Raw genomic sequence first — 12,797 nt, 5'->3', positions numbered from 1 at the left:
TCAAATGTGGGCAAGCCATCATGAACAGGCTGAAGAACACCCCATGCTGGTTCTATGCTCAGCAGTAACTTTGTGATGGCTGCAGGACACTGTGAGAGCAGAGAGCACCAGCCTTAAGGCATTCCTTCATCCCATTTGCTAACAGCTGTGAACCTCCAGAGTGATTTCTTGTGGTTGGATGCTTCAAGACACCTGGCAACAGTGCTGTTAGTCCAATATTAATATTAGCAGTGAAATTAAACACCTGTTCAGCTTTTGCTTGGAACTTGTCTTGCTGTTCTCTTCCTTAGGCAGAGGTGTTTATTGGTCCAAACATCTGTCAAAAAGAGGATTTCACCCGTCTTCGTTTAGCCAGATACTTAATGCCACATCCATTTTTACCTGTCTGGAGCTGACGATGACCGCACAGTGCAGAGGAGCCTCCTGGCTGCTGCTATTTTGTGGCAGGGACCAGCCATGCAAAGCCTTCCTGTGCCAGGGTTTTGTTTTCAGCCTACACCACCACAAATGAAAATCCTGCCCAGCCAGCACAGCTCTGTGGCAGAGGAAAAGTCTATGACTAGGGCAGCATCCAGGCTTAAGGTTTCCAGTAGTTGCCTTTGCACAAATTGGCCATCAAGTGGAAAAAAATAATGAAGCCATGTCATTTGCCACCTTGTGGCAAGTGACTACAGGATGGAGTCTGTGTGTATCTTCCACTATAGTCATTTAGGAAGTACTAAAAAACATAAAACTTATAAAATCTGAAGGTAAAATGTGATGCTGTCTCACCACATAGTCACAGTTTTGCTGAACGTATGCAATGTTTAAATATAAATAGTCATGTTCCAATGTCCTCCGAGTCCTTCCTCTTTTATGACTGCATTTTTTTATTCACAAGATCACCCCACTCTTTCACCTCATTCACCTTTGAAAGATCCAGATGTAAAGAACAACAGAAAAAGTGTGGAACTTGATCCCAACAGACACAACAAACACTTCTTGGCCCCTACCCCTTACTCACATCTACACTTGAAGCTACCACTTCTGTTGAAGCTGATTCCCACCTTCCCACAGCAGCAGCCACATTATCACACCCCTTCTCCTTGCATGCTGGTGCATTGAAGCAATGAAGAGAACTAGGGGATAATTCTTTTAATATTATTCTTTTATTCTCCTGGAGTAGTTTCCCCGGTGGGTTTTACCACCTGGATGTACAACGTGCACTGCACAAGAGAAGGGGTGTGTAGGAAGGAGAAGGAAACAAGCGGCCTGGAGGGGCTGCAGGTCTATGGGATGGCACAGAGAAGAAGAGGGATGTTTCTTTTGAAGACAGCAAAGGTTTATGAAGGTTTGAAGTGGGCTCGCAACACTAGCCTTCATTTCACCATGCCAAAAACTTGTGCTGTCTGGAAGACGCAGGACACACCCTTTGGGAAAAAAAAGTCCAAAAGGGAAATTGTGGTATCACGTGTCTATGACCCTGTTGTCTGTTTATCGTCCCTGTGAAGATACACATTCATCTTCTAGACAGACTGATTTTGAGTCTCTAGTTTTGGAGTTATCTCCCCCATTAAGAATTGTTTTATGAACCAGCTGTTAAATAGCAACTATTAACTTGTAAATGAGAGGAGGGTAAAATACATGTTTTTATCAACCTAGATAAAATAGCACTTTTTCTGCCTTTCAGCAAAAATAATCAGAGAGCCCTGGTGGGGTTTCATATTACTCAGACTCTTTATTTGTAGCTTTTACACTCCAGCGCTTACTGATAATATATGAAGTATGAAATTAAAACTAAATCAATTGTCAGAACAAATGAAAAAGTACACTATGCAGTGCATTATCCTCTGGTCTTTTATCGTATTTCTTCATTCACCTGCTAATTCCTCAAATCCAGCCGTTTACAATGAACCTTCCAGTCATTAGTGGGATTTAGCAGGGTTCTACTGTAAAACAGTATTCACATTTCTCATGAGAGTTGGTATGTATAGTGTTGAAGGGCACCAGATACAAAAGCTGTCAGTCCACAACTATATTTGATTTCCATGTGCTTACCCAAACTCACTTCCTGTGCTGGGAAATTAACACATGAAGTGCAAATTTTTTGAATAGTTCTTTTGAAAAAAAAAAAAAAAAGAAAAGAAAAAAAATCATGCTTATCAAAACTCACTCATGTCAGTGCAGAGGTTTATGTGGGAAAGCTAGGATGTGGCTGCATGACTAATTTTTAAAGCCTGTGCACAGCCTCTCAGGAATGCAGCTCTATATAAGTCCTTAGTGGTTTGGTTGTGATGACTGAATTGAAATATATTGCAATGCTTCTCTGCTCAGGAAACACAAGCTCATTAGAAGCTGAGACTATAGCTGAAGTATTAAGTTATTTGTCCTTTTCTGTTTGTTGTTTTGTTGTTTAATTACCATTTTAGAGCAAACATTTTAAATAAAGTTAAGTAACCTCTTAAAAACTTAACTAATAAGATAAGGTGAACTTTATTCCTGCTCATTTATGTTTATTAGTGTAAATGGCAAGATTTGAAAAATATCACTTGTCTTCCCTCCTGATTTTTGCAGCACTATACATAATTTAGGAAATATATATAATTAATATCTTGAAAATTAGATTTATCTATTACACTCAAACCACATGGCAAATAAAAAATTTCTTATTTTTTCAAAGGAAACAAAAAATTTGCTAAATTGAGATTATTTAGAAACTTGTTTAAAGGCAACCAGTTCATTAGATAGCTTTTTAGCATGCATTAGAAAATCGCTATTTAATTTCACACTCCACTAATCCTTTAACAATTTTCTTTCAGGCAGAATATAAAAGATTATTAATTCCTTAATAAAATCAAAAATAAGTTATAGGGGATATGTCTTTAACCTTGGACCAGTTTGAGTAATATTTTTTCTGTCAGATGAGACACTGAAGATCAGCACAAATGGCAAGTGATAAATTGGCCTCTGGGAATTAGTCGGGAGTCCCCTTCCTCCCGTTCTCTCTAGAGATGCGTCTCCTGAACTACTTTTGGTTTTAGCATCACTCAGTTTGATTCCTCCTGCTCCTGAACAATGAATGACAGGAATTGTTAAGATCTGGTGTCACCCACCTTAAGTTTTAACTCCCAATTACACTGAAGTAATTTAACAAAGAAATTTCACAAAAATACTACACCTAGTTAAGATTTATGAACACCAAATTGTCAGAAATTCAAGTTGTATCTTAAAGGTTTATTTGCCTTTTCTGATGTGCTTGGCTTTGCTGAAGAGAAAAAAAAAAAAAAAAAATCTTATCACTCTCCTTTGCAAGATACAGACCAGCAATTTCATTTTACATTCAATCTATTGTATCCACACTTTGCAAATAATTCTTTCTTGTTCTTACCAGTTTTCAAAATCCCATTCTACTGTGGACCCCAGCTTCAATAGCTGTCGGCATCTTTTTGTTGTTGTTTTTGTTATTGCTGTTTGTTGCTCTGTTTTGTTCTTGTTTGTTTGCTTTAATAAATGTATAGGTGCTGTTATTCATATAAGACACTTCTGGTCCTGTTAGCAGATGCTAACAGCGTTACCAGTACCTAATGGGCTACCAAGGTTAAAAAAGTCATTGCCTCAGAATGGCAGTGGTGGTAGTAGTAGTAGTAACAGATGTAATTGTAATGTCAATTCTTCTTGAGAGTAATTCTGGACAAGTAAGTAAGGCTTCTTTATCACCACCTCTTTCTTTTCTCCAAGCACTTAAAGTTAAAAGTGTATGAATAACTCTCATCACTAGCTTTAAAACCTGTTAGGAATGTAAAAATACAAGGTATCTTCTGGGTTTCTGAGTCCAATCTGTTCCTACAACAGGAAAACACATACTACAATATATCAGACACACCTCAAGAAGAAAGTTTCTCATAAACAGATCAAGTTCCACCTGAAAATTAATTGCAGTTTCTTGACTCCAATGCTCCAATTGGGAAAAAAAAAAAAAAAAAAAAAAAAAAAAAAGCTCTAAAATCTGTTTGATCAGCTAGTCAGTAACCATCTTCAAAATGCCAGTCTAAATTCATCATGGCTAATTTCTACCCATCTCCTTTTTTCCCAGCTCTGTCATTTAATGTAAGGAGAGATTTTCCCAATCTGACTTTTACTTGTGGCTTGACAGAACATGTAGCCACGCTGGTTGTGCAGACAATTCATTTTGTAGGAGCTCGGTACCCTAGCAGGTGAATGTGGAAAAAAAAAAAAAAAAAAAAAAAAAAAAAAAAAAAAAGGCAAAGCCCTCCCCAGCACCCCCTCCCCAAGCACTTTGGTAGGCTAAACACTATCAGAAATAACTTGGCTTTGCAGTTCACGACTCAAGTCTGTCACTAGGAAGGATTAGGTAGACATCATGATTACAGGTGGCTCTTTATTTTGTGACTGTTTTGGTCCTTTCCCTGGCCACAGCCACAGAAAACTGCAGGTAACACAAAGCGCAGCCTCAGTATGGCAACTCAGTTTTTATTGAAGGTGTTCGGCATGGGCTATCCAAGTATATATGCAGACAAGTAAAAAATGCATAGACATCACTTTTGAAAGCTGTCATTTTCCAAAAGGAACCATTAAGGTAGAAGCATGCTGTGGAATTGGTATTAAAAAATAATTAAATAAATAAAATAACTTACAGTCATTTTTTGAACACCTAATTTCCCCACCAGCCTGTATGTAACACAACTTCAAACAGCTACACACGGTCTCATTTAGTGAATATACGAGGAAGAGGTCTGCATTATGTTTGCTAAAAGAACTAGGATTTCAATTCCATCTGCCGCTGGGTGTGCTTGATTTGTATATTAATTATGTCTGTTTGTAGCTGTAAATTTGCTCCAGATTAGTAGCTGATTGGCTCCGCACATGGATTCATTATACTGAGTGGCTCCTTGCACTTTTATAGTTGCATGATTCCATACTTCTGCTTTTGAAAATGCTTTTAATACCTCTCTTATTCAGTGCGAGCTTTCAAACCTGTCTTATTCAGACATATATACATTTTTCCTTTAAGAGAAAACATGCTCCTTTGATTCTTCTCTTTCCAGACACTTTTGGCTGGTGGCATGTCAGCTTTGTCCATGGTGCTACTCTAAAGCACAAGATGAAACTGCTTCCTCTCCCAAGGTTATGGGGAAATTCAGCTTATTCACATTTAGCTTTTGCTACGTGGAATGACTTACACTAATGGGTTTAGGAATTACATGAGCACTCGGCGGGGTGTATATACAACCCCATTACTGCACAGACTTTAAATGCTAGTCACGTTGAAATAAAACCGTCCCACATGTGGAACATTTTTGCTCTTGATAACTGAGTTTTCTCCCCGGTTTTCAAAATGCCCCAAAGTTCTGAGCTGTCAGCTTTGTAGTTAAGGCCTGGAAGATATGCTTGAAAACATAACACATTTGGAATTGGCTGCATAAATTGGCCTTTGTTTAAGGTCCTCCAATTTGTGTCTGTGTATGTGAATGTTTGTGTACAGTTAGAAAATAAATGTTGAAGGGGTCAAGCTGATTTCCCCTGTATTTTAGGAAAGGAATCACTCTGAGCTGAAAAACTGTATGCCAAGTTTCTGCCTGAAGCCAATTTTTACGATCAAATTAAAAACCTTTGAGAATAAGAGGTTATAATGGAAATACTAACACAGCCTTAACCATGGCAGCACTAGCAGGCACTGCAATAATATTAGGAAAGCTCTCCCTGCCCACAATCTAAACTAAATAAAAAAGATGCCATTTTCTAACATACACCCCAGGCTAGCAAATATAACAATGATTTAATGTGCTTGCCCTGTGGTAATATAGTAGTGCTGCAAACCTCTGAGCCAATTTTTCTTTTTTCTTTTTCATTTATTTTCTTTCTTATTTTTTATTATTATTATTATTATTAAACATATATATGCCCCATAGGGAAAGGATTGCAATTTAGCTCTTATTTGTGGATATATCACTTTCATTTCAACAATTCTTGAAAGCCTTCCTGCTGTCACACACTACTGTACGCAAGCACCCAACTGAATAAAGACCCACCAGGCTTTTTCAGGAGTTTATTCACAGGTTTGGCTTTGCTTATTGTAGTATGCACCACATTTAAATTAGATGAGGGCTACTGTAAAGCAATAACATCATCAATGACTGGAATCTCACTTTCCCCTCTAACAGTCTGAAGCAAATTAATGTATTGGTTGTTCATTAACAAGTAAACAGTTTCTGCTACAATGTCAAGGAAAAAGAAAAGTGTTCATTAATATGAACGATCTTCATCTACAAAGATGATTTACACAATGCATGTCATGAGTTAGTTTTCCCCTAACTAGTACACTACCAAACTGAAAAGTTGATTCTGAGGACTTTCTTGAAATTACAATATTGTCTGTTTACCAATAAGAAAGACAGTCTCAGTCACCTATGCCACCATTGTAAGCTCTAGAGTAAGTACTTAAAAAAAAGAGAGATTTCTGGAATCACTTGTGGAATTAATAAAATTGAGAACTACAGACTTACACTGCATCAATGATACATATTATTCCTGTGATAAGTTAAGCTAAAAATAAGATTAATTTGGTTATAGAAATTCCTTAAACAACAACACTTAAATTATTTCAAACTTGAAATTTTTCAAGAATTTTCTGAAAAAAATCGGCAAACACTGGCTAAAAAAGCAAAGCAGTTTGGATACACCAATGTAATCAGCATGCCTTGTGCTTTTCTGTTAACCCTCTGAGTATAACCATGGTATTCTGGATTTTTGTACATTAATGCTAGGAAAATTATAACTGAGAAATTAATTTCTTTGTCATGAATTATTAAATCATGTTCAAAATATATTCGGGCTAGCCACCTCATCTTGTGAGCGATTCATCCATCCTAGAATTTTAATTATTCGCTAGAGAAGCTAGTCTCTATAGGGGAACTATAAGGGAAGCTGAGGTGATTGCCTTAGATCAGATGCTTAACTCTTAGATGGATGCATCTAGATGAGAGGAAGCCCATTTCAGGACCATTTCACTGTGCTATCACCTATCACTACATTTTCACATTGAAGTTTGCTTACTGCGTGCAAACTCACTGAATATTGCACTTAGGGTAGACTCCACCTTATCCCCACTTACATTTAATTGAGAGGAATCAAGCTGGAAGTGACCCTGTTCTATTCTCCTGTTAATACTTAGATCACACCAACAGGCATCTCGAGACCAAGTATTAGATAACCTGAGTCACCCTGTAGAAGTGCTTCTCTCCATCTCCTTCATGATAGATGGTGCCCACCATGACTGCCATCCATCTCAGTTAACTACATAAGCTTGGTGGGAGGAAGCTGGTCTTCTATACATAATACACATTAAAAACAAAACAAAACAAAACCAAAGAAACAAAAAAAAAAAAACTCATCACATTTAGCACCAATACGATGCAAAGAAGATTCAAAAGTGAAATGAAGGAAGCAGTCAGGAGAACTGGTATGCGTTACAATAAAATGACCAAGGTGTGCTATACTGTCTCTCAGTTTATCACATTAGAAATAGTCTGATTCTTTATTATCTTTTTTTTTTTTCTTTTTCCCCATTGGTGTTTCAGATATTTTTAGGCCATGTATTCTGCCTTCACTTACCCCCAGGAATTCTGAGGTTACACAAGAAAAGGGGCAGATGCTAGCAAACAAGCCTGAACCATTACTATATCCACAAAACCGTACGTACATATAGATATATATGGTTACATTTAAAATATATACAAATATATTTAAAACCAGCATGGAAACCTCTTTTAAAACAGTTTAAATACTCAGACACTATTCCTTGAAGCCTAAGAAGAACCTATCAGCAATTTGAAACTCAATCTCTCACAGACCTAAAAATAACTTTAAATAAATATTTCTATAGTTATGTTCATAAAACATGAACCAAAGATCAGAAACACATAAGATGCTGGAGATGAGTAGGGATTTCAGGATCTAGGATTATTTCTACATACATTTTAAGTAGTGCAAGATGGTGCAAGATGAAGGAGCCAAACATCTTATTTTAATGATAACCCTGTATTCCAAAGCAAAGCAAAGGCGATGCAAAATCCCAAACGTTTTTTGAATAATATTTCTCATGCGTAAGGTGAAATGTTTTTTTTCTAATTAAGAAGAATGACCATTGGCCTTTTCGTTATGCCTGCCAAATTTTCCCAGCAGTCAAGGAACATGTGGTATTAATGGACAGCTTTTTGTTACCAAATGTATGTCTAGCATTTACATGGTTGAGCTGCATCTATTCTAAAGGGATAGCTGTAATACAATGTGGGAAGGACCATGCTGGAAAAAACACGTGCCAGATCCTGAACTACTAAAAAGTGATGTAGGTAAGTAAGTAGCAAGGAAGAATTTACCTTAGCAGAGAGTTTGGTCCCATGATAAAATAATCCATGTCCTATCCAAATGTTATGAAACTACAGCCATTAACATGGCAGTGGCTGTGCCCTATTGACCAAAGGACTTCTCCCTGAAGGGACTCTAGGGTTAGATGGGCATTGTCAAGGATCTGCCATAGATGCAGCCCTTCCCAAACCCTAGAATTTGAAAACTGAGGTATGGCAGTTCCTTTATCCCTTCACCTCTTGCACCTGTGGCGTTCTCCAACAAGATAACTATTTGTTTCACTTCGGTTATAATGTCGTTATTCAGGTTCTAACTAGAATAACTGAGCCCATGTGCCAGCACTGGGCTTCTGCCCGTGGGTGTGTATTCAGAGATCAGTCTCCTAATGACTTAGGGTGAGATTCATCCTACTAAATTCAATAACCTGAACTTTAGTGTCTGACGTAAGCTTCTATCAGTGCTTCCTTCTATACTCAACGGAGTGGGAACAATAGGTGAATCAAAGCATGAGTCCTTCCTGAAATGTGTGCCTGTAACAGGTGGGATGAATCAAACCTGGAAATGCTTATCTCCCTGTATTGCCAAGGAAGGCTGGAGATCTAATTAACACTAAATATCTCACTTCTAGTTTAACATTGGGTGAAGTTAATTGCATTCTGTATGAAATACTTGTATCACTTGTGTGAAGATTCACAAGATTAAATTCTTGTATCCAAAATCTTCAAAGCTTTTAATATACAAATTTTCATGACGTAGGCAATGAAAGATGCATTTTAAAGGATGGAGAAACAAAACAATTTCAGTGTTTTTTAAAGTACAATTCATGATACTTCCAACTAGAAATGCAAAAGAGCATTACACCAGATCCAACAAGCTGCAGGTTCAGTGCCACAACTGTTTGTAGTGATAGCTCCATGTGCAAACACAACTCAGAACAGAAACTGCACTATAGGCAACTTGCCCTGTTCCTCCAAACTTTATTTATACTTCCCAGCAAGATCAGCAAAGTCTGCATATCTTTTTGGGCAGCATATTGATATTTCTATTTTTAAGATGTGGAAGAGAAAGGGACAAGGAAAGAGAAAAAAGGGGAAAGGAGGTAGGAAGAAAGAGGAAACAACATTTTTATGACTCTAAAAACACCATGACAAAATTTTAACTTTAGAGAGGAAAACATGAAATATTGTCAATTTCACGTAATAAGATAAAGTATAAATTTAATGTTATTTTTTATTTTAGAATAAGATTTTGGAAGCTGCATTTTTCATTCCAGCGGAATTTTGAGTGAATTTATAATCATTTTTGTTTCAAACTATCACATTTGAAGCAGAAGTCTATGAAGCGTACTATTTCTGTGGAATCCAATTTTATGGTAATAGTTAAAAATGCTAGAATGCTATGTTGAGGTTTTAACAAACAGAAAATATGTATATTCTGTGTAAATGCCCACTTTATGATATATTACAAATATAACTGGTGAGTCTTTTAGTTTATCCACTCTCAGACAAAACTTTCACTAATGCAGCTTAGGCTTTACATATATATTAAATGACTTTGTCTTCCTCAGTTTAGAAATAATCTAGCTATTTTAAGGGTAATTCTCAATTTTAATCTTTAACTCTTGCCACATCAGTAACTGTGGCTATCTATGGAATAATCAGGTAATGTTGAGAGGATGTCTGTACATTTTTGAATGTGAGGCAAAGGATCCAGGAACTTCTCAGCCAGATCATTACATACCATTACATGACAGAATATATCCTCAAGCCATTTCCCAAGACACTGCATTGTCATTAGCAGTAAACGATATGGAAGCAACCTTTTGTGGCCATCATCATGTCATCTTCTGTAAACTCTGAGGCTGCCCTGAACTGAATTTCCCATTTCTTCTGCACGGTATCTTCCAACAACAGTCAATTTTCTATGGACATATAACACAGGTTTATAATGAGCTGCAGTGGAAGATACTGGTAGTTTCACTTTATTTTCATTTTTAAAGCTTGTAAGCGAGAGTGTGTTTGATATTGTTTTGGCCAGAAATTAGCAAGGAACTTTAGGGTACCATAAAAGATATGTGCGTATAAAAGCAGAAAAGCCAGAATAAAGCCCTAATGTGGGCTGTCAAGATTTAAGCTGATCATTTACTCAGAGGGTTAACATGTGCTAAAATTACATACTGCAGTTCCTAGCTTCACTGATGAAAACATTCACTGCTTCTATCTTGAAATAAAAAAGCAAAATAGCCTTAACCCTTTGAGGATCATGTTAGCAGCAATTTGCAATCTAAACAGAGAACAAGTATTTCAATCAATTAGGAAATTATTCTTACAAAGATTCTGTAAGCACCCTTTTGTGTTCCACCATTCCAGCAGTTAGTGCTGGATAAATCGGATGTAATCACCTCACACAGGTCTGAAGGATTTTCAGGGTCTCAAAGGGTTAAAGCAAAGACTTTTGAGTAAAAGTGTTTTATTAAAAGGGTGAATTAGGTGAGCGAACAGTCTCGGATGAACTTGGTGAATAGTCTTCCGATTCGGAGTTGAGTTCAGGTGGAGCTTGCTGTGCCTTGTATCGTCCCCTCACATCCTGGTTGCGTCTTCGTCGGAAAACCTGCCTCTCCTTATCAAGAGCGGTGGTCTGGCAGGGGCATAAAATAAGAATAAATGAAATTAGGCTGTGTGTGAAATGCAAAGCTAATGAAAACCATGAGTTTGTATGTGGCCTGGAAATACCAGGGATAATAAATGTTCAGACCAAATTAAACCTGTTCTGATTCAGTCAGGTCTGAAAGGTTTAGCCCACAACATAGCTAAATGCTTTAAAAAGTGCATTTCCCAAACCTTAAGAGGTAAGTGTGACATCATCAAGCAGATACAGTACCATATATATGGATGCCATATGTTCTACTTCTGGATGCTATTAATTTCATACTTTAATAGATTCAGGTTTCAAGCCAAATACCAACTGACCTTCCCCCCACCCTTCTTAAAGTATAAATCTGTTTTCTACAGGCAAGGCAGAGATGTACGTTTGTCTTTGATTTGACCTAATGAGGGTTGATACACACTCACCCATGTTCAAGTCAGTGCAATTGGCTAACAAAGATGGATTGTGATGAAGTTGTCAGACAAGAGAGGAAAAACAAACACTGAGGGGAGCTAGCCCAGCTCTTTGACACCTCCTCATGCCACTCAATGGATGTTCTTAGGGAGAACATTGAAGAGCTCTGATGGAGAGACCATTAAGCCTGACCATCCTGTCTCTTCCTATTAACCAAGGTCTATCAAATTAAATAGTCTGCTCATTTTAATCTAGGGTCCAGATATGGATGGGCAAATCCAAAAAAGGGAAGGGAGAACGTTTACTTGATGGGCTTTACTTTTTGGATCATTTTCTGCTACTTTTGAGAATGCAAGTCTTAATAAGATGACTGTAACTTCTAGCCACATCCTTTCTTCTGCTTTGTCTGGGACATTTACAAGGTGAAACTGCAACCCAGGTAAGGGCAGTCAAAGTCTGACTTCAAACATGAGACTGGATTTCACTATTTTCCTGATTACAGGGCATTAGACTGCAGTCCCTGAAAGCACTGTAAAATTACAAATTCAACAGGATGGCCTTGATTCAGCAAGAGCACTTTGACACATAGTTAACTGCTTTTTAAAGCAGGGTTGATTTCTTAAAATATCACTCATGATTTGTTTAGGAAAAAGCAAAAAGGAAAAAGGCAGGTGACTAGTAAGATGACCCACAAAATGGAAACAAGTATCTGGTCATGGCACTTCAGGCAAAGGTAACTTTGAGAACTGAATAGGTTTAACTGTTAAGGCTTGTAAAGTTTTTTTTGTTTTGTTTTGTTTTTCTTTCTTTTTCCTAGTATGAAAATCTCCATCTAAAAAAATGCAGCCAAAAGGTTATTCTGGCTGCATTTTTAAGGTTATTCTGCTTCAAAGGATTTATTGTTTTCTATTGAGATATACATGACTGATTTCTCTAGAAAATGTACCAGTGTGAGCCTCATAGGAGAGCAGAGATGCATTTATAGCCAACATATTTTTGAGAACAAAATGAAAACTAAATCCATCATACCAGTGCAGAATAGCATTATAGCAATCCATGCTCTAAAATAATGCAATCAGCATTCAATAATGATGTAACAGAGACAGAAAGATGGACAAGAGTACAGGGCTACTATAGCAAATGGATTTAGTTAGGCTAAGTTGCTGAACTATTATTTCTGCGTCCAGAACCTGCAGAGCACTACTTTAAGGGGGTAAAATAATTAACTTTGATAAGTTCATCCCTGTATTTTAAATAATTGCTACAAAATCCAACACTTATCATCTGCTGAGAGTTTCTTTGTTTACTGTTAATCTTTCGGTTAAGAGTTCTCATTAGTATTTTCAATGCCTTCAATGTTTCTCAGCCTTGAA

General features: G+C 37.2%; 1 protein-coding gene across 4 annotated transcripts in view; it reads right to left on the bottom strand.

Moving 5' to 3' along the window:
* Positions 1–4,454: 4,454 nt before the first annotated feature.
* Positions 4,455–12,797, bottom strand: part of DCLK1 (doublecortin like kinase 1) — a 244,283-nt gene continuing 235,940 nt past the window's right edge. For 3 of the 4 annotated variants that reach the window (XM_035324385.1, XM_035324376.1, XM_035324403.1), the window contains one exon: positions 4,455–11,001. In XM_035324385.1, the coding sequence (XP_035180276.1) occupies positions 10,944–11,001 (58 nt within the window). In that variant the 3' untranslated portion in view covers positions 4,455–10,943. Of the gene's footprint in view, positions 11,013–12,797 lie in introns of all 4 variants that reach the window. The other variant, XM_035324396.1, reaches the window with a different exon arrangement.

This window comes from Oxyura jamaicensis, chromosome 1 (assembly GCF_011077185.1).
Source record: "Oxyura jamaicensis isolate SHBP4307 breed ruddy duck chromosome 1, BPBGC_Ojam_1.0, whole genome shotgun sequence".
NCBI lineage: Eukaryota > Metazoa > Chordata > Aves > Anseriformes > Anatidae > Oxyura > Oxyura jamaicensis.
This window is presented reverse-complemented; position numbering and strand designations above follow the sequence as displayed.